We start from the raw sequence: 22,385 nt of genomic DNA on the forward strand, positions 1-22,385 counted from the left end.
CACTCATCCTATAAGCTTCATGAAGGCAAGGTCCATGGCATACATCTTTGCATGCCATGCAGTTAGATTACAGTTCATTCTTCATCACTTATGGTGCAATAATATCCCCTTATTCATATAACTCAGTTTGTTCCACCATTCTCCAATTGATGGGTATTCCCATTTCCCTTTAAAAATAGTCCAAAAAAGCACTTCATAATTTTCAAAGTACTTTACCTACTGTACCTCATTTCATCTTACAATCATCTTGTGAGATAGTAAGCAACAGTTTACATTTCTTTAGTATGTTAAGACTTCAAAGTACTTTCCTCATAGTGTGAGGGAGATAATGGAAGAGTAGTGTTATTCCCATTTCACAGATACAGAATCTTGGGCTTAGAGAAATTTAATTGGCTCCAGGTCTCACAGCCATTTAGAGGTACAGTGGCGATTCAAACCCAGATCTCCAGATTTTATATCCAGTGTCCTTTTTACCACACCAAATGTGAGACCTCAAGATTAACTGTGATAATGATAATAATACTAGCTGACATTTGTGTAATTATTTCCTCTCTTCAAAGTTGTTTTCTTTATTGGTGTTTGTTTTGGTCATGTTCAACTCTGTTATTATTTGGGAATTTCTTGGCAAAGATAGGGCAGCTATTTGCCATTTCCTTCTCCAGTTAATACTACAGAGGGAACAACTGAGACAAACTGAAGTTAGATGACTTGCCCGGAACCACACAGCTAGTAAGTACTTAAGGACAGATGAGTCTCCTTGATTCCAGACCCAGCATTCCATCCAGTATGACACCCAGCTGCCCCTGCTTAACAAATCAAAATGTTTAACACATTATTTCATTGAACCTCATAGTGCCTGGGTAGCAATTAAACAGGGCAAATATTGTTATCATAAATTCACAAATAAGGAAACTGAGGCTTAGGAAGCTTATATAACTTGTCTAGAGTAACATGGTTGCTAAGAGGCTCAAACCAAATCCTCTAAGTCCAACATTCTTTCTACTATACCATACAAAATTCTCTCCTATCCCATCAGGGGAAAACTGACCTCTAACCCAACCTAAGAATAGGAAGGCCTTTCCTCACAACTTCAACCAAAGAAAAGTCAGTTGAAATATTGGATTTCTGGGCAGAGTCTATATATATTTCCCTGATGCCTCAGTAATTATCATCTCATTCTCTTCTTTGTAGCTTGTGGCTGTGACTTAGCAGAAGGTGGTTTTTTTGTGAGGCAAGGAGAATACATTTGTACCTTGGACTATCAAAGACTGTATGGGACGCGGTGCTTCAGCTGTGATCAGTTCATCGAGGGTGAAGTGGTTTCAGCATTGGGGAAGACCTATCACCCAGACTGTTTTGTGTGTGCTGTTTGTAGGTAAGTGCCACATGACAGCATGATTCCTTGCTCATTAATTCCAAGTGATGATGAAAATTCACTGGTTCTAATAAAGTGAAAGTAAAGCTCCACTGTAAAGTTTTCTCTCAGATTCTGAAAGAGACCCATGACATCACTTGGTCTGATCTCTTCATTTTATAGAAGAGGAAACTGAGACTTAGATTAAAATCAAGGAACTCACTTCTCTGGGTTTCACTGGAAAAATGAGGGATTTGGACAACCCCTGTAGACAACACTGTGTCATAGATATCTCAAAGGGGTGAGGCAGTCTGGGATAATTTGGAAAGAACTGACCTAAGAGTCAGGAAAATCTAATATAAAAATCAGATTTGATTATCAGAAAATGTTTATTTCCTGATATTGTTTCCTCCTCATTCAGAGTAATAACTTACATTCATCTTGTACCATATAGTTTACAGAACATCTTACATATGTTATCTCATTTCATCCTCACTACAATCTCTTGAGGTTCTTGGTTTTCAGTTGGGTCCAACTCTCATGACAAAGTTACCTCAGCAAAGATACTGGAGTGAGGGGCAACTAGGGTGCTTAATGGATAGAGCGTCAGACCTTGAATTAGGAGCACCTGGATTCACATTTGGCCTCAGTAACTTCCTAGCTGTGTGTTACTTAACCCCAGTTGTCTAGCCTTTGCCACTTTTCTGTCTTAGAAATATTAGGACAGAAAGTAAGGCCTTAAAAGAAGACACTGGAGTGGTTTGCCATTTCCTTCTCCAGCTCACTTTACAAATAAGGAAACTGAAGCAAACAGGGTTATGACTTGTCCAGAATCACTTGTGTCCGACTGGATTTGAACTCAAGAAGTAGAGTGCTTTTCACTCCAGGTCCATTGCTTTATCCCCTACGCCACCTAGCTTCCCTCATGTGAAGGAAGATCATCCCATTTTAGACACCTTGAAACTAGGAAACTGAGAGAAAGAAAGATCAAGTGATTTGCCTTTGTCACCTTTATTAAGTGACAGTGGAGGGGTCTGAAACTAAATCTCAACTATTATCCCAAACCACCCCATTGTCTGCAGTAGCCATTGCTCTCCACTGCCAGGGTCCTCCTAGCACCTGGTCTCTAGGTCACTCTCAGGAAGGCCACAAATGTTTTGGCAAGCTATTCCTGTGGTGGGTGGATGCTGGGATCTATGCCATCCTGTCAAACAGTTCATTGTCCTTCCTCCCCAAATGCTAATTCCCTCCACCACACCCTGGCTCCTGTTGTTTCCAGGGCCTTGGATGTCTTCCCTCCTCCCCTCTGCCTATTTAAATCCTCCCCATATTCGCAGGTCTGGCTCAGAGCCCAAGTCCTCCAACTATTCCATCCCACACTAATTTTTCCTTTCTCCACATTGCACAAACAATATCACACAGCTTTTCTTTAATTGTTTCATTGTTTCATCTGGGGACATTTTTTTTTCTTTTCTGACTAAAGCAACTAATTGAAGGACAAGTCAGGATCTTGTGTTATGCTTCCACAATGTCTAGTATTCCTTGTTGATACCTTTGATAAAGTGGCTCCAGAGTGAATCATCTGATCTTTGCTAATTGTTGCATCATGGTACAGTGCTCTGAGAGAGAGAACTAGGCTCAAAGTCAGAAAAATCTGGGCTTGAATCGTGTCACAGACCTTTTGTACTGTCTGGGCTGGTTACTTGAACTTACCGAACTTCAGTTTCTTCATCTGTAGAATGGGAGATGGCAATAGATAATGACATATAATGAAAATAAATAACAAATAAATAATCACAGGTACCTCACCAGGGAGTTGAGAGATAGTGAGATGTAGTTAATTTTATTCCCACCACAATCCTGTGAAGATGTGCATCAAAAGCACCCCATTTCCTCTGTTGGGGTGGCATTTTTCCTCAATAAATTATATCATAGCAGGTTTTTGCAAGGGTGATCTGGAAAATTTGATATACTTCCTAAACAACCCATTGCTCATTTGCACTGAATATAAATCATATTACTGATTTATAGTATATCTGGTAGCAGTCCTATATATGTCTATGCTATTTTGTAGTCTCCAAAGTGATTGCTTAGCCATTATCTTCCAATGACCCTGTGATTCAGTCATAGAATATTACTATTCCAATTTTAAGCCATGTCAGTCAAGAAAGCATTACTCTATTTTCCCCAAGCACATTTCTTTACATCTATGGAGCAGTTTCCTTGCCAGGTCTCTAGACACAAGTTGCTGACAAAGCAAAGCCAGAGTATCTCCATAGGGGAATTGGTTGTTCAGGAACTAGGACAATCCTCAAAGTTGAGATGGAGGTTGAGGTGGGACAGTGCCCTTCTGGGGAAAGAGGAGATTCTGAACCCAGATATAGGAAGTGTAAAGCAAAGGCTCGTCTAGGCTTATAATCTGGGTTTTTCTGAAGTGCTAAACTCCAAGGAGCTGAGATGGAAGCGAGAAGCTGGCTAAAGGAACAGAGATTAAGCTGGAAGTCAAGTACAAGATCAAGCTCTAGCGATAATGTCTCCCTCATCTCACCTCACTCCTACACAAAAAAAAAGAGGCAATATATACAGTACATCAGTGAATCTACCATTCATCTTACTCAATCTGCCACTCTCAGTCCATTGCCAGTTGGGTCTATTCCTCCTCCCTCTCACTCCCCACACTGATAAGTACTGTGGTCAAATTCAAGCTCTTATCCCTTTTGACTCAGTCATGTGGATAATCCTTTAGGTTCATACAAAGTTTTATTCATAGGAAAATTCATATGGAAATTAAAAGCATAGCTGCAAACTCTTTGATGTTTCCCCTGTACAATACTGAACATTTTTCCTGGTTGTCATAATGCCCTCTTCTCCCTCTTCACCTCCACCTTCTGGCTTCCCTGACTTCCTTTAAGTCTCAGCTAAAGTTCAGTATCTTTGTCAAGAAAACCCCAAATGGGATCCCAAAAAGTTGGATGTGATTGAAAAATAACTGAGCAACAAAAAGTCCCTTTTGGGACTTTTGGCAAGAAGTCTTTCTCACTCCTAATTAAACTTAGTGCCTTCCCTCTGAGATGATCTCTAGTTTATTCCATATCTATCTCATTTGTACATAACTATGAGTGACTGTGAGCAAACTGAGGGCAAAGTCTGTTTATCTGCCTTTGTATCTCCACCACTTAGCACAGTGCCTGGCTCATGTTAAGACACTTAAATGCTTCTTTCCTAACTTGCAGACTCACTTTAAACTTGGCATTTATTCCAGGGGCATGCAATTTCCACAATGATAATCTGACTTTACTGGAAACATTTGAAATTTATAATTCATGATTGCTACATTGCTTTTCATAACTCCCCCTTTCAATATCTTTTTAAGTCATTTAAAGCAGTCTATTGTAAGGAGGAACAGTGTTCTTGGAGTTAAAGACCTTAAATCCAAAGTCTGAGTTTAAACTTGTTACTTGTATGACATTGGGCAAATCCTTTAATTTCTTCATGCTCAGTTTTTCCAGTATTAAAATGGGAATACTATTATGTACCCCCAGGGTTATCCTAAAGAGGAAGAAATCATTATGAGAAGCAGTATAGAAATGTGGCAAAGTGGTAGAGTGTTGCTCCTGGAGTCAGGAGGAGGAGGAACCAAGTCCAAATCTGACCTCAGACAATAATTGTGTTTTTCTGACCAAATCACTTAATCCTGGTTGCCTCAGTTTCCTTATCTGTCAAATGAAACTGTAGAAGGATATGGCAAACTACTCTAGCATGTTTGCCAAGAAAACCCCAAATGGGATCACTAAAAGTCAGATAAAATTGAAACAACATAGAAATGCAGAATATTGTTGCCTAATGATGAAAGCCTCTATCTAGTAGGTCCTTCATTCTTTTTGTCTCTGCATCCTGGTTAAAACAATGAAGAAAGACCTTCCTAGAGTAAACACTAATTCCTCATTTACACCTTATAATTTGGCCTAGAAATGAAGATTTTTACCTCTAAGAAACTGAGATTGATAGTCATAGATTTCCTATTTGTGAAGAACATGGATCTGCATAAATACATCTTTAAAAGTTGGAAGATCAACAAAACAGGAGTCACACTCTATGTGACTCCTTTCTCTGTGGTTTGCCTGAATTTCCTGTCATTACTATCTCAGAACCAGTAGATCAAGATTCTTCTCCTTACCACCAGGGATCGGGAACAATAACAAAGACACAAACCATAGGGTTTATTTTGAATTCTATTCATTAATCCAGCCTTGCCTAGAAACTGGTCATATTTATACTCCAAATTTAATCTCTGAAATACATTTATATGTATATATATGAATATATACACAAGAAGTATGACAAAAGAATGTTGGATATTGAAGCTGTTGTATGGAGGAAGCATTTAAATGGAGAAAGAATAATAGATCAAACAAAAAATGATTGTACTGTTGTGTTCCATTGTTATATAGCCTAGTATCTATTTCCTTAAGGAGTTATTGAGGGACTTATTTTCAGAATAAATGGAATTAGAAATGGATTTTAAAAAGAAAATAAATCCTGGTCAGGATTTTAAATTTTTAAGGGGGAAAATATGGCAGTGCTTCCTAGAAGAATGTAATATGAGAAGAAAACTCCTGCTCATCTTTTAAAACTCAATTCAAATGCCAGCTCAGAGATGGAACTTTCACTGATTTGAGTTTAGTAATGTCCTTCTTCTACACAGACATTACAGAATTTAAAACAACGTTGTAATCCTCTCTCATTTCGAGTCTGTCTCTGAATTCTGTGCACTTTCTATCTACTACAAATATGCACAGGCCTCCCCTTTAAAAAAGTAGTAATTTTCCTTTAACTCTGCCTTCTTCTTTAGAAATAATTCTACAATCTCTCCACCCTCCCCTCCACTGCTAAACTGTTGGAAAAAATGTGCTTACATTTGATTCCCTCACTTCCTTATTACCCATTATAGGATAATAATTATAGACAAGTTTTGTGCTTCACCCTACAAGTAGTAATCCCATGAGACAGGAGACTATGGGTGTGTGTTTCCAGGTGAAAGCAATATCTCCAGGCACTCCCAGAAACATGCCTCACACCCCACCCTAAGCCTACTATTGAGTTGTTATTTCATTAATTCTTTTACATCAGGTTTGAAGGCAGGAATGCATTATGAGATGACCTCAGAAATTAATACTAGTATAGAAGCTATCAATTAATTAATTCCACGCCCCAACCCTGGTATAGAAAAACTAGAGAAACTGATTTTTTCATAAACTTGATCTTCTCTCTTAGGCTCAAAGTATGATCTGAAAGGCTTAGATCATCATAGTTACCATCTATGTAATTTAACAATAGAAAATAATGCAAAGAATGAAATGAACATTTTACAATAAATTAGCTGTGAGAAAGGTCACAGAGTTACCTCTAACTGTCAGTTACAATTGCTGACTCTTCCAAAACACAGGGATTCACAGTCCAATAACTCTGTTCTCTTGCTGACACTTTCAGTCTCTCAGGAATTTTCTTCAATTTGTCTTCTCCACAAAGCAGTAGTCAAATTCAGGTGTTTCTAAATGTCTCTTCAGACTCTGTCAAGGATGACAGCTGACTCTGAGTCTCAGGAAAGAGTTTATCTTAATTCATGTTTCACATATGGCACTCTCAAAGATGACTTTAACTTTCAAAGTTTACTTCCCTAGACTATTGCCTTTCATTTAAATATTTTATTATTGTTGTTCAATTGCTTTACTCATGTCCAACTCTTCCTGACCCCATTTTGAGATTTCCTTGGAAAAGATACTGGAATAGTTTGTCATTTTCTTTTCCATCTCATTTTACTCATGAGGAAACTGAGGGAAATAGTTAGATGGTTTGCTCAGTCACCCATCCAGTAAGTGTCTGAGGCCAGATTTAAAATCAGAAGGTGAATCTTCCTGACTCCAAGCTTGGTATTCTATTCATTATGCCACTTACTTTTGCCCCACTCCCTTAGATATATAGTAATAATGATTGAAATATTTTTGATAAGGTCTGATTATGGAAAACTCTATAGCTAAAATGATCTTAGAGATTAGCTAATTTTAATCCCCTTATTTTGCAGAGGGGAATACTACAGCTCCAAGAGGTTCAAAGAGTAGTTGGGCTTTGAATACAGGTTCTTTGACTTCAAAGTCTGGACTCTATCCCCTCTCCTGTACTTCTTAACCTCATAAAGTCATGTTGTGGTTCTCTAGCACTTACCGAAAGTGTTATAAGAAGTTCCCAATGACAATCTAATGACCAAATCCAATATCCTTTTTTCAACCTTCTGCAGCTTTTATTACTGTTGAAAATTCCCTAATTGGATATTCTCTTCTGTGGTTCTCTGAAGCTATTCTCATCCCCTACTTCTCCAGTCACTTTTCAGCCTTTTCTTCTGGGTCATCATCTTCCTTCACTCTTTCTGTAGGTTTTTCTCAGGGATCTTTCATTGGTCCATTATGTTCTCTCTTATCAATTGTCTCCATTGGCAATCTGATTTACTTTTGGAGCTTCAATGATCACCTCTACATAGATATCTTGAAAAATATCCAAAATAGACCACCTTGAACTGTCTCTACCCAACTGACCATGTCTAAAACTGAGTTCATTAACATTCCTCCATGAATCTGCTCTTCCATGTGGTTTTAGTATTATCTTTCTGATGCTACTATTCGCCATATTCATAATCTTCCCTCTCACTTAAAGATATTGACTTCTCCAGCCACATCTCTCTCATCCATCACTTGTTCTCTTCTTACCACTTCCTATCCAAAAGAGTCCATTTTCCAGGCAACTGCTAGAATAGTCTGTTATACAGACTTAGTGGTGTCTGCCATTCCTTTGCTCCCAAATCTCCAATGGATTGACCTGTTGAACAGATTTTAGGTTCTTCTGTATCACTTTCAAGGACCTTCATAATATAGCCTCCATAATATTTTTCTACCTTTGTTTCATGTTACTTCCTCTCATATTCTTCGTTCAAAATCACAATTTGTGCAAAATAAAGATAACTCTATGCTCAAACACATAATACACTTTCCACCTGTGCCCTTACTGTTCACCAGCCTGGATTACCCTTCCCCCTTTTTCCTCCCCTTTTGAATTATAACTATTCTTTTGGTTTTTAACCCTGACCTTCTGTCTTAGAATCAATACTGGGTATTGGTTCTAAGGCAGAAGAGTTTGAAGGGCTAGGCAATGGGGGTTAAGTGACTTTCCCAGGGTCACATAGCTAGGAAGTTTCTGAGGCCAGATTGAATTATATCTATTCTTTAAAAATCAACTCAAATATCACCTCTATCAGGAAGCCTTCTCTAATTCCCATACCATACACCATTGCTACCGATCTCTGCAAAAAAGACTCCAAGACATAAAAAAGGTAAGAGCCCCTGCTTTAGGGAGTTTACAAAGCATTTTCTTTATAACTCTCCTGTAAAGAGTGCATTAGTCATCTCATTTTGCAGATGAGGGAACTAAGGCTCAGAGAGGCCAAATGATTCACTTGCCCAGCATTCTTGGTATGGATTGTATTGAGATAAGTGTGCATTCCCTGACCCCTGCTTAGCATCTTTTCCATATTCTAATCTGGACAAACTAATCTTCAAACTTCTTTTTTGCAATTAAGGGAAACATCTGAATGTCTTTTCAGAATAATATTTTAAATGCATAAAATAAAATTTCATAAGGGTACAAAGGAAACCAATTTTATTGAGATACAACTATCAACATACTTTTAAAAAAAGTGGTTTCATGAGAGGTAGCTGAGTAGCTCAGTGGATAGAAAGTTAGGCCTGGAGATAGGAGGTCCCGGCGTTCAAATTTGACCTCAGATACTTCCTAGTTGTGTGACCCTGAGCAAGTCACTTACTCCCCATTGTCTAGCCCTAACTGTTCTTTTGCCTTGAAATCAATATATGGTATTTATCCCAAGATGGAAGATAAGGATTTTTATAAAAATCAATTTCATGAACCTTGCATTAAGAATCCCATGTTATATATAACCTAGATCAAATCCTTACCATCTCCAGGATGGGGGAGGGAGAGATTATAACTTCAGAAAACTTACATAGAAAACTGCTATTATATGCAATTAGTTGGTAAAATAAAATATCCTTTAAAAAATACCAGGATATAAGATGTTAATTGTATAAATAATCTATTTTCCCTTTCCCTTACAGCCCTTTGTAAACTGTAAGGGAAATACATCTAAGGGATAAAATTCCCATTTACACAAGAAAGTTCAATTCAATTGAGAAGTGCCAGCTTGGTTATTAATGAGGACTAATTTGGTTTATTTGCTACAGATTGCCTTTTCCTCCTGGTGACCGGGTGACCTTTAATGGAAAGGAGTGTATCTGCCAAAAGTGTTCCCTACCCCCAACTACCAGCGGGAGCGCTTACCTACTTCAAGGACTCCGGAGTAAGTATGCACATGGAAAGAACATGCCAAATCGCTTACTCTGCAGGTTTCTACTTGAACTGTTACTACTTGAACTGGAGTTGCCTTCCAAGACTTCCTTAGAGTATGGAGCTGGTCCTGGATTCTCAGAGGCAGAGAAAAAAGAGGAAACCAACTCAGTCCTTCCTCCACTCAACTGAAAAATGTATTTTCTTAAAGTCCAGGTTTGGGGCAGCTAGGTGGCTCAGGGGTTAGAAAGCCAGGCTTGGAGATGGGAGGTCTTGGGTTCAAATTTGACCTCAGAACACTTCCTTGCTTTTGTGATCCTGGACAAGTCACTTAACTCTTATTACCAAGCCCCTTCTGTTTTCTGCCTTGGCACCAATACTTAGTATTGATTCCAAGACAGAAGGTAAGGGTTTTATAAAATAAATAAATTTTAAAAATAAAGAGCAGACGTAACACCTTTACCTGTCTATTTAATAAACTTCAAGGATTCCTCAATGCCTCCAGTATCAAATGGAAGATTCTCTACTTGACTTCCAAAGCCTTTTATAACCTGACCCCTTTCTACTTTTCTTGTTCTTTTTTTCCCCCATATAGTCTGATACAGTGGTCTCTTTGTCTTGTGCCCCACAGGACACTCCATCTCCCGAAACAGGTCACTTTTCACTTGCTATTCCCTCATGCCTAAAACTCTCACCCTCTTCATCTGCATCTTCTGGCTTGCCCCAATTCCTTCAAATCTTGGCTAAAGTAACACCTTCTAAGAGAAGTCTTTCCCAGTTTTCCTTAGTCTAAGTGCCTTCCCTTTGAGATCATCTCCAATTTATCCTGTATATAACTTGTTTATACCTAGATATTTGCATGCTATCTCCCTGCTACCATTACACTGTGAGTTCCTCAAAAAACTTTTGTCTTTCTTTGTAACTTTAGGGCTGTGTTGGCAAATCTATGGCACACATGCCAGAGGGAGATGTTTTCCTCCCCTTCTCCATATCATCCACCCCTCTACCCAGCAGCCCAATTGGAGTGCTTCCTCCCTCCCCTGTCTGGGATAAGGCAGGGTCTTACATGTGGTGTGAGGGTTAAAGTTTTGGCACTCACTCTCTAAAAGTTTCATCATCACTGCAGGGCTTACCACAGTGCCTGGTACATAGCAGACACTTAATAAGTGCTGAACAATTGATAAGTCTTTCTTGACTGAGGAGGCTTCAAGGGGTGCCTTGTTAAAAAGTTGATTGTGCCTCTGCTATTGAGGATAAGTTTAGCTAATTACAGTTTAGCTGATTCCATTAATTATTACCAAAAGGCTGCCTATTCCCCTTCCGCCTCAGAAAATGGCAGCCAGGTGGCACTGTGAATAGAATAGGAGTCTTGGAGTCATGAAGATTTGAGTTTCAACTATCACCTGGCACTTACTGTATTAATAGGGGCAAGTCACTTAACATCTCTCTGCCTCAGTTTCCTCTTTGGTAGAATGACAATGGTAATAGCACCTACCTCCCAGAGTTGTGAGGATAAAATTAGATAATGTTTGTAAAGTTCTTTGCAAACTGTTAACATGGAAATAACACAGAACTACCAAGTAGTCTGAAAACCCACTCTTTAATCAGGAATAGGGATAGGTTTAAAGTACTTGGTCATTATACAGCGTCAAACATCAAATACCATACAAACCAAAGGCTCTTGGACTCTGAGAACCATATCCCTGGGAGAAGATACACTAAATGCTTTCTCCCTGTTGGGAGAGAACACTGTGCTAAGTGTCAACTCCCCTGTGAGAAGGCATCATACCAGATACCAACTTCCTGCTGGGAGAGAAACACATTAGATACTTTCTCCAAAGAGAAAGGAAATTGGGAGTCCTTATATCCTCTGGATAATGACGTATCACAAACAGGTGTGTAAACCTCTTTGCAGTCTATAGCTATGGTATTAGGCAACAGTCAGCTGTAACAAATCAAATGCAAAGGCTTCATGAGAGGAAAACTTTCATCCAATAGAGAAACCTCCAAAACAAAAAGATGCTTAACATTCAAACCAAAATAGGGGTACTTGGTAGTGGGGTTTCTCAAAGGTAAGAGTAAACTGAGTCATCCAAAAATCCACATTGACATACCCCCCATGCCCAACCAACCCAACAACTGGCATTTGGGGCCACTCCCCAAAATACCCAAACATTGGCAATAGGTCAGAAAGACAGGCAATCTATCTTTGGCAAAAATCTTAATAACACAAAACATCTATCTCAGATTTCTCTCCCCAAAAGTCTTGCAGTCCTTCAAGTTCAATGAGTCCTTTTGTCAGCTTCTGTGTCCTCTTTCCATCATAGAAGTCTTTTTTGCTTGCAGATTCCTGAAACAGTTCAATTGCAAGAATATAAAACAGGAGAAATCTATAACCAATTTCTCTAAACAGGAATTTTATTGACTCTAGGCATTTTGGTTCACCATTACATAGAGAACTAAAATATACTGTTAATTTTGATCTGATTTAAATGTTATTAGTCCTTAGATGTTACTTAACACTGGAGCTTAAGTCTCAAAATTAAAATTAACTCCAAAAGTTCTCTAAACTAGAATGCTCCTAACCTCATAAATTCAACATCTTCAAAACCTTTAAAAACTTTGTAGCAGCATAATGTATAAAAATGAACTATTATTATGGCTTATGTTGGCCATGACAGCTCATGAAATGCTCTATAAAGGTGTGGAGTCAGTTCCCCATAATGAAAAATAATGAGGTCCTTGTGTTGAAGTGCTCAAAGAGACTTCTTCATACTTTCAAGGAACTTGGTGGTGTATCAATGTGAGTGCCCCACTTTTCACTCACCCTTCCTTCAGAAACAGATGATAAATCCTTTGCAACGTGGGGCCAAACTGGTATGGAGATTCTCTGAACCAAATAAGGATGGTGGTCCATAAATGACAGGCTGAACCTATTATGAGCCTTATTCTTATAGGTCATTCTGGCATGTTAGATCTAGCCAGAGATTGTATTTACCTGGCTTAGTTTTCAAGAGCTCAGGTTCATGTCTACTCTGTGATGAGTATAGGGATTTACTGGAAGATTATAATAGATTGACAAGAAAAAAAAAAACAGCAAAGAGAAGAGGGTATTTTTAAAAATCTCAATGTGCCTTTATTGCAGCAATACCTATTACACCACCCTAATCCAACTTTCCACAGAAGCTATTCTAAGCCCTTCATCTCTCCCCAGGCTTTCTATATTATCCCCTTCCCCCACTATTTCAGTCAAGGATCTTTTCTCTTTTTTTCTGAGAAGAGGGTATTTGAGCAGCTTCAAAGCAAGATTTCTTTACTACTTCTGAGTCAGTAGAACTTTGGCCTGACTCTGATACCTTTTTTTTTAAACCTTTACCTTCTGTCTTAGAATTAATATTAAACTAAGTATTAGTGGAAGATTTGAACCCAGGACCTCTGATCTCCAGGCCTGGCTTTCTATATACTGAGCCACCTAGTTGCCCTGATTTCTTTTAAAAATGCACGTTGACCAGTATCTTCTATTTCAATGTCACATGGATTCCCCTTTGTACCCTCCCAGAAATCCATTCCTTTTAGCAAATAATTTTTAAAAGAAAAAAATAGAAAAATCATTAAAACCAATCAAATTGAATTCCTGATCTCTGCAAAAGAAAAGGCAAGATGTCCTCTTATCTCTCTTCTTCAGGCCAAGATTATTCTTTATATTTTAGTAACATTCAACTTCAGTTGTTTTGTAGTTGTTGCACTTTCCATTTATATTGCCTGACCTTGTTTACTTTAAGTTCCTAGAAATCTTTTTATGTTTCCATGTATATATGCTCATTTCTTTTTTTTTTAATTTTTAAACATTATTTTATTTGGTCGTTTTCATACATTATTCACTGGAAACAAAGATCATTTTCTTCCCCCCCCTCCCCCCGCCTTTCCCTCTCCCATAGCCGACGCATGATTCCACTGGTTATCACATGTGTTCTTGACTCGAACCCATTTCCCTGTTGTTGGTATTTGCATTATAGTGTTCATTTAGAGTCTCTCCTCAGTCATATCCCCTCCACCCCTGTAGTCAAGCAGTTGCTTTTCATCAGTGTTTTTACTCCCACAGTTTATCCTCTGCTTGTGGGTAGTATTTTTTAGATCCCTGCAGATTGTTCAGGGACATTGCATTGACACTAATGGAGAAGTCCATCACCTTCGATTGTACCACAATGTATCAGTCTCTGTGTACAATGTTTTCCTGGTTCTGCTCCTTTTGCTCTGCATCACTTCCTGGAGGTTGTTCCAGTCTCCATGGAATTCCTCCACTTTATTATTCCTTTTAGCACAATAGTATTCCATCACCAACATATACCACAATTTGTTCAGCCATTCTCCAATTGAAGGGCATCCCCTCATTTTCCAATTTTTGGCCACCACAAAGAGCGCAGCTATGAATATTTTTGTACAAGTCTTTTTGTCCATTATCTCTTTGGGGTACAGACCCAGCAGTGCTATGGCTGGATCAAAGGGCAGACAGTATTTTATCGCCCTTTGGGCATAGTTCCAAATTGCCCTCCAGAATGGTTGGATCAGTTCACAACTCCACCAACAATGAATTAATGTCCCCACTTTGCCACATCCCCTCCAGCATTCATTACTTTCCATAGCTGTCATGTTAGCCAGTCTGCTAGGTGTGAGGTGATACCTCAGAGTTGTTTTTATTTGCATCTCTCTGATTATAAGAGATGTAGAATACTTTTTCATGTGCTTATTAATAGTTTTGATTTCTTTGGCTAAGAACTGCCTGTTCATGTCCCTTGCCCATTTGTCAATTGGAGAATGGCTTGATTTTTTGTACAATTGATTTAGTTCTTTATAAATTTGAGTAATTAAACCTTTGTCAGAGGTTTTTATGAAGATTTTCCCAATTTGTTGCTACCCTTCTGATTTTGGTTACATTGGTTTTGTTTGTACAAAACCTTTTTAATTTGATGTAATCCAGATTATTTATTTTGCATTTTGTAACTCTTTCTAATTCTTGCTTGGTTTTGAAGTATTTCCCTTCCCAAAGGTCTGACATGTATACTATTCTGTGTTTGCCTAATTTTCTTATAGTTTCCTTCTTTATGTTCAAGTCATTCACCCATTTTGAATTTATCTTGGTGTAGGGTGTGAGGTGTTGATCTAAGCCTAATCTTTCCCACACTGTCCTCCAATTTTCCTAGCAGTTTTTATGAAATAGTGGATTTTTGTCCCAAAAGCTGGGATCTTTGGGTTTGTCATATACTGTCTTGCTGAGGTTGCTTGCCCCCAGTCTATTCCACTGATCCTCCTTTCTGTCTCTTAGCCAGTGCCAAATTGTTTTGATGACCGCTGCTTTGTAAAATAGTCTGAGATCTGGGACTGCACAACCCCCTTCCTTTGTATTTTTTTTTTCATTATTTCCCTGGATATCCTTGATCTTTTGTTCTTCCAAATGAACTTTGTTATGGTTTTTTCTAAATCAGTAAAAAAATTTTTTGGAAGTTCCATGGGTATGGCACTAAATAGATAGATGAGTTTGGGTAGGATGGTCATTTTTATTATATTGGCTCGTCCTACCCATGAGCAGTTAATGTTCTTCCAATTGTTCAAGTCTAGTTTTAGTTGTGTGGAAAGTGTTTTGTAGTTGTGTTCATATAGATCCTGTGTTTGTCTCGGGAGATAGATTCCTAAGTATTTTATTTTGTCTAAGGTAATTTTGAATGGGATTTCTCTTTCTAGTTCTTGCTGCTGAGCTGTGTTGGAATTATATAGAAATGCTGATGACTTATGTGGGTTTATTTTGTATCCTGCAACTTTGCTAAAGTTGTTGATTATTTCGATTAGCTTTTTGGTTGAATCTCTAGGATTCTTTAAGTAGACCATCATGTCATCTGCAAAGAGCGATAATTTGGTCTCCTCCTTGCCTATTTTAATGCCTTCAATTTCTTTTTCTTCTCTAATTGCTACTGCTAGTGTTTCTAATACAATGTCAAATAATAGAGGTGATAATGGGCATCCTTGTTTCACTCCTGATCTTAATGGGAATGGATTTAGTTTATCCCCATTGCAGATGATATTAGCTGATGGTTTTAGATATATACTGTTTATTATGCTCATTTCTTACATCATAATAATATTATTACATTCATTAACTTCAATTTTTCAGCCATCCCTGATTAATGAGCATCTGTTTTCTCTCTCTGTCTCTCTCCTCTGTCCCTGTTACTTTCTCTTTTGCTGTCTCTCTCTGTCTCTCCCTTCCTCCCTTCTTCTCTCTGTCTCTCCATCTCTGTCTTTCTGTCTCTCTCTCACACACAAATATATAGAGAGTCATTTTTGTCCATATCTTTCTTGCAGGGGGTTGGGTAGGGTGATATGTGTAACAGTGGAACCTCTGGATCAATGGGTATGGACATTTTAATTACTCTATTTATGTAATGCTTCCTTGAACAGTGCCCTGAAAGACATTTCTTTGTTGTTTGTAATCAAAGGGAGACATGACTACTGACTAGTCAAGAGAATGCTGAGCAAGCTGGAGACTGGAGCCATGAGCCACAGGCATATAGGAAGCCAGTCCTGTTGTGTCCCTTGACATCTAGCACTCCATTTGTGCTCTGCACTCTCAGACATGTCTCTCTGCATAAAGCTCAGGGCATTTCAGGACACTGACCAAGGGAATGTTATAGTTGCATAATTCCAAACTGCTTTTCAGATGGGTTGCACCAACTCACAGTTCTCCTAACAATTCACTGCCCTACTTTCCACAACCCCTTCAACATCGATCATCCTATCCTTTGTCATCGTTGTCAATTGCTGGATGTATTAGAGAATGGCTTTTACTGATCTCATTGGTCTTGTTCCTGCTTACTTCTCATAGAGCAATTCCATCTCCCTCCTTTGTGCCTCTGTGTTGACTTTCTCTCATCTCTGGAATACTATCCTTCCTTACCTTTGGCTCAAATAATACTCACTTTCTTCAAGACTAAGTTCAAAGCCGAGCCTTTCTATAGGAAGCTTTCCTGATCTCTCAATTGTTGGCTCCCACCCTCCCCAAACCACTGTGGATTGATTTAGCATTCATTCTGTATAAATTTATATATGTGTTGCTTCTCCTGGGAGAATATAGACTCCTTGAAAACTGGGGGTTGTTTCTTTCTTTCTTTCTTTCTTTCTTTCTTTCTTTCTTTCTTTCTTTCTTTCTTTCTTTCTTTCTTTCTTTCTTTCTTTCTTTCTTTCTTTCTTTCTTTCTTTCTTTCTTTCTTTCTCTCTCTCTCTCTCTCTTTCTTTCTTTCTTTCTTTCTTTCTTTCTCTCTTTCTTTCTTTCTTTCTTCTCTCTCTCTCTCTCTCTCTTTCTTTCTTTCTTTCTCTCTTTCTTTCTCTCTCTCTTTCTTTCTTTCTTTCTTTCTCTCTTTCTTTCTCTCTCTCTTTCTTTCTTTCTTTCTCTCTTTCTTTCTCTCTCTCTTTCTTTCTTTCTTTCTTTCTCTCTTTCTTTCTCTCTCTCTTTCTTTCTTTCTTTCTTTCTCTCTTTCTTTCTCTCTCTCTTTCTTTCTTTCTTTCTTTCTCTCTTTCTTTCTCTCTCTCTTTCTTTCTTTCTTTCTTTCTCTCTTTCTTTCTCTCTCTCTTTCTTTCTTTCTTTCTTTCTCTCTTTCTTTCTCTCTCTTTCTTTCTTTCTTTCTTTCTTTCTTTCTTTCTTTCTTTCTTTCTTTCTTTCTTTCTTTCTTTCTTTCTTTCTTTCTTTCTTTCTTTCTTTCTTTCTCTCTCTCTCTCTCTCTTTCTTTCTTTCTTTCTCGCCTTCATTTTTCTCCTTCTGTGGCAGTGCCTGGTGCTTAAGAAATGTTTCTTTATTGTTAGAATTCTCTCTTCCAGGTGATGATCATAGAATGAATTGATGTGTGAAACCCAAATTTAGGATAAAAGGAATGAAAAGTTCGAGTGGGTAGAGCATTAGAGGTCTTCCTCTTAAGTTCCTGTTTTGGTGCTATAAAGGAATAAAACAAGACTCAAGAACTGCACACATTATTTCATTACCCCACCACTAGTTTCCCTGCATGAGAAGCTGAGTCACCTGATGCAGGCTGGATGGTCTTTTGTGATTTGGAACAGTTTAGTGGTTGGAGAGGGAGTTGTCGGCTACAAGAGCCAGCCAGGAAGCTCTTTGCTGATTATTATAGCAGATCTGTAGAACTCAATTAACATTCTCCCCACTCTACTTAGATGAAGTGCATGTAGTTATGTTTGAATGTTATTGATGTTATTGTTGATACATATATGGGTAACTGAGGCAAGTGAGAATAATACAACTTAGTAATTAAAATCAATGTATTGTTCTCAATGTATTTCAAGATCAATATCCCTGTAGAGGTTAAGTTTAAATCATTAGCTTAATTGGATACAGCTTTGCTCTCCCTTTACCTTCACCCTCCCAGTCTTTCACATGGGTGCTCTTTTGCACAGGTGGAGGGAATTGTGTTGGTTTCCTATAAATTGAGGAATTGATGTTTCTTTGGGCCTCTGATTTGAGAGCAACGTTCTCATCTGTTGCACAAAACCAATAAAGTCACTGTCTGTCTTTATTAAAAAAACAAAACAAAACTCATCTCAACTCTCCCCTCTCTGACCTTTCTTAGTCTCTTGAAAGCCTTCAGGAATGTGGCTTAATTTGGAGCTCATCCACACAATATTGTGTAATGAGGAGATGTCATTGTTTCTTCTGGCCAATTAGGTTTAAAAATATATATTCATATTAAAGAGAAACACTGGGGTCTCATGGGCCTATTGTTCCCTTATAACTACAATTTTCTTCTAAAAGAAGCCCTCTTGCCACTGCCACCAGGCACCACAACTTGGTAGCTTTGAGAAAGCAGTAGGGAGTCAGAGAGCCAGACCCTATGGCTGACTGGTGAAAGAGAACTAGTGGTCCTGGCCCATAGAACCATAAATCTATTTCTCATTTTCTGGGAGGGAACATTATACCCAAGACTGATAGACATAGGATCTTGGATTTAGTGCTTGAAGGGGCATTAGATGCCATCTTATCCGGTCCTCTTTACAGATAAGAGAACACTTTTCATCCTAGTCCTCACCCCACTGCTTCACTAAACACTTTACTCCCACTTTATTCCATCAGCACAATAGGCAACTTCCACTTACTACCAAACTACTCAGGAACCAATAGCCTTTCTGCTCTTGGTCACCCATCCCTTAATAGTCCCACAGAAGTTCCTATTTCATCAGTATCAACTCACATTCACATTATTCAATTTGTTTTCAATAACTGTTTTTTAGTATCACTGGTTTATTTTGTAATCTTATGTATTTGATTCTTTTAAAAGGAAGGAAGGGTCTTTATTGAAATCTTATAAACTCTGCCTAAAGCACCTTGCTAACCACTGGGCATACAATAGAAAGGCAAGAAAGTTCTGCTCCTATGGTTCTATTGGAGAAGACAACACAGAGAAGAGGTTTTAGCTGCAAGTCATGAGTGAAGGACTAGATCTCTTCCCTATGCAGAGGCAAACTAGAGTAATGTGTCTTCTTTAATACCAGTTTAATGGGTTCAAATCTTCCTTTCTCAGGTACTGACTGGTTGACCCTGGCTAAACCATTTAACCTCTCCATGTCCCAGGAAACTCTCTGAGCCCCTATGCTACAGAGCTGCCATGGCTCATTTATTGGATTTCCTCCACAGTTGACACTAATAGAGAATACTGTCTGTTACTGCTGTCTCCTTTATTTGAAACTGACTCCTCTTCTGAACTAGCATACAGGATTGGCAGAGTGGGGTCTAGGGCGTGTACCTATTTGTATCCTCCAGGTGCTTAGCACAATGTGGGGGCATATAATCATATCATATGGATTAAGATATGTGTAGCTTCATTATTCCTCCTGGCTTACTTTTTATTTTATTTAATTTATTTTTAAAATACTTACATTCCTTCTTAAAAATCAATAGTGTGGATTGGTTCCAAAAGGCAGAAGAATGTTAAGGGCTAGGAGGGTGAAGTGACTTGCCCACAGTCATATGGCTAGAAAGTATCTTGGACCAGATTTGAATCCAAGACTTCTCTCTAGGCCTGACTCAATTCATTGAGCTACCTACCTGCCCCATCTTGATTCATTTTTTAACCATATTTGAAATAATAGCAATATTTGAAATCTCCAAATTTTGCCCAACACATGGGAAATCAGTTTGGTTCTTCTTTCTGAGTCTATGTATCTTCTGCCTATGACTGTAGGCTTAGAATCCCCAGATGGAAACAGTATGAAGGGGGGGGGGGGGGGGGGAAGAAAAGAGAGTGTGGACTTGTTTTGTTTGACTCCAGAAGGCAAAAGTAGGAGCTGTGGGTGGAAGTTACAGAGAGGCAGATTTTGTCTTGACATAAGGACAAGCTTCTTACCAATTCGAGCTGGATAGGCTTCTGGGGTTAAGTAATAAGTCCTTTGTTAGAAGTTTTCAAACTTGACCCTCCACTTACCAAGGACGGTTTGGAGAGTATACTTCTGAAACGGAAGCACCATGAAATATTAACAGTTCTGGATTTAGAATCTTGAGGCTTGGATTCAAATCCCAGTTTCCCTAAATTTTACTAGATGTGAAACTATGCAAAAAGAATCTAACCTCCCTGAGCCTCAGTTTCCTCATGAGGAATATGGGAGAAATAACTCATAAGGCTGATTTGAGGAAAGTACTTTATTAACAAGAAAGTACCATAGAAATGTGAATTTTACTATTTTCCTCATCATTCAGGCATAGGTTGGAATAAATGATTGCTGATGTTTCATTCCATTTCAAGATTCTCTGCTCATCCAGAGGCCATATTCTCCCCAAAAGGAGATCTATGCAACTTATTTATGGACCCTAAATTGAAAGGAATCAGGGAATGTAATTGGAAGAGAATAAAATAATGGCCACTTTTGTAAGTAAAGAATGAACCCAGATGAGGAAAAAAAGCAGCAGTTGTGGGAGTTGTGCATGAACACACAGGGAAAATCTGGCCTGGCGGGATGTGCCAATTCTGCATCTGTCTTCTCACTGCTGTTTTTCATCTCTGTTAATTCTTTCCTTGGGGAACACTGTCATCCCTTTAGAAGCTGGTCTTCACCAACTATGATAAATTCCTTTTCACTGATAGAACTGAATGCTCAGGGAACCTCCCCTTTTATTATTCAACAAACTCATCTATGTTAACCTGGTTATCTTTAAGCAGCAAGAATAGCGAGGGCACATAGTAGATCCTTGTTAATTACTTTAATTAATGAACGCCAAAACAATTCAAATTAACATCCTTGGATTCTAATTCTGGAAGATCAAAAGATCTGACCAGGACATGCACAAGAAACTGCTTTCATAGTCTTCCAATGACAAACAAATATTTTGGGGAGGAATGACTCAAGACAGAATTTGTTTTTAACTTTGAGGCAGTGTGCCATAATGGTTTTAGCGTTAGACTTATACTTAGGAAGACCTGGTTTCAAAGTCAAATCCTTTCACTTAATTAGTATTTTACCCTGGGCAAATAATTTAATCTCTCTGTGCCTCAGTTTCCAAATACATAAAGTGGATGGTTAGGACCAACTGACCTTTAAGGTACTTTTCAGCACTAAATCAATGATCCTACTAAATCTAATTCGGTTCAACCTTTAAATGTACTCTACTAGAAATGGAATGTCAAAGATGAAAAATGGCATAGCTATTGACCTCAAAGTTTTTATAGCTTACTAATGGAGTATGTGCATTTTTCTAGGAAGATGTCCTAACCATTAGAGATGTTTAACAAGAGATTGTGTAATATTATAAGGAAAGTGATCTCTCTGCCCACTATTTTAGAAGAGGTTAGATGGGTATTATTCCATTGATTATACTAGAGGATCTCTCAGCTCCCTTCTCACTCTACGATTATATATTCTATAGCAGACAGATATAGATAAGAATTGGATCTGGCAGTTGAGGTCAAGCTCATTGCCATATAATTTGTAGGCTCTAATGACAAGTACTTTCCAAAAACTCTAGGACACCTTTCCCTTTTTCTATAGTCTTTCAGTGGCCATTGACCTGCCAGTTACTACTGACCTTATGGTTTGTACTTACCAAAGGAAGCTAGGAGCTCTCTTTCTTCCTATTTCTCTCAGGTTTCAATTTCCTATTAGTGATTTGTTGTGCCTTTTCCTATCCAAAGGTGATTATTGTTAGCAAAGAATATAAGAATAAAATAAGGATTGAGTAGTTTTGCCTTCTTTCTGTCATTCATTATCATAATCCCATCTACTTGAATCCTTATCTTTAAAACTAAACTACTAAACCTTTTGTGATCCTTTATTTTCTTAGCCAGCTTCTTCCTCCCTTTATTAGCCTTTGGATTCCTTGCCCTATGCTTATAGGGCTTTGCCATGGCTTGTATTCATCTTACCCTTGCATGCATCTTATATCCATGTACATTTTAAAGGTCTCAGTTGGTTTATTTCCCTATGCATCTACATCAGTCTCTTTAGACAGCTCCCCTTTTCACTTTTTATTAGGAATGCTTCCCATAGAGTCATTATTTAATTTTTAAAAACTTTATATCCCTCCTAGACTGGCTTCTTCTTGTAAATAGTCTACAAAATTCTGCCTGCATTTTCTCTC

General features: G+C 38.3%; 1 protein-coding gene across 13 annotated transcripts in view; it reads left to right on the plus strand.

Annotated features, from left to right (window-relative positions):
- The window catches only part of ABLIM2 (actin binding LIM protein family member 2), a 335,657-nt gene that overhangs the window by 135,835 nt on the left and 177,437 nt on the right, over positions 1-22,385 (plus strand). For all 13 annotated transcript variants that reach the window (XM_056802386.1, XM_056802381.1, XM_056802379.1 and 10 more), the window contains exons 3-4: positions 1,192-1,375; positions 9,661-9,776. In XM_056802386.1, the coding sequence (XP_056658364.1) occupies positions 1,192-1,375; positions 9,661-9,776 (300 nt within the window). The remainder of the gene's footprint in view (positions 1-1,191; positions 1,376-9,660; positions 9,777-22,385) is intronic.

The sequence above is a fragment of the Monodelphis domestica genome, chromosome 6, assembly GCF_027887165.1.
Source record: "Monodelphis domestica isolate mMonDom1 chromosome 6, mMonDom1.pri, whole genome shotgun sequence".
Lineage (NCBI taxonomy): Eukaryota > Metazoa > Chordata > Mammalia > Didelphimorphia > Didelphidae > Monodelphis > Monodelphis domestica.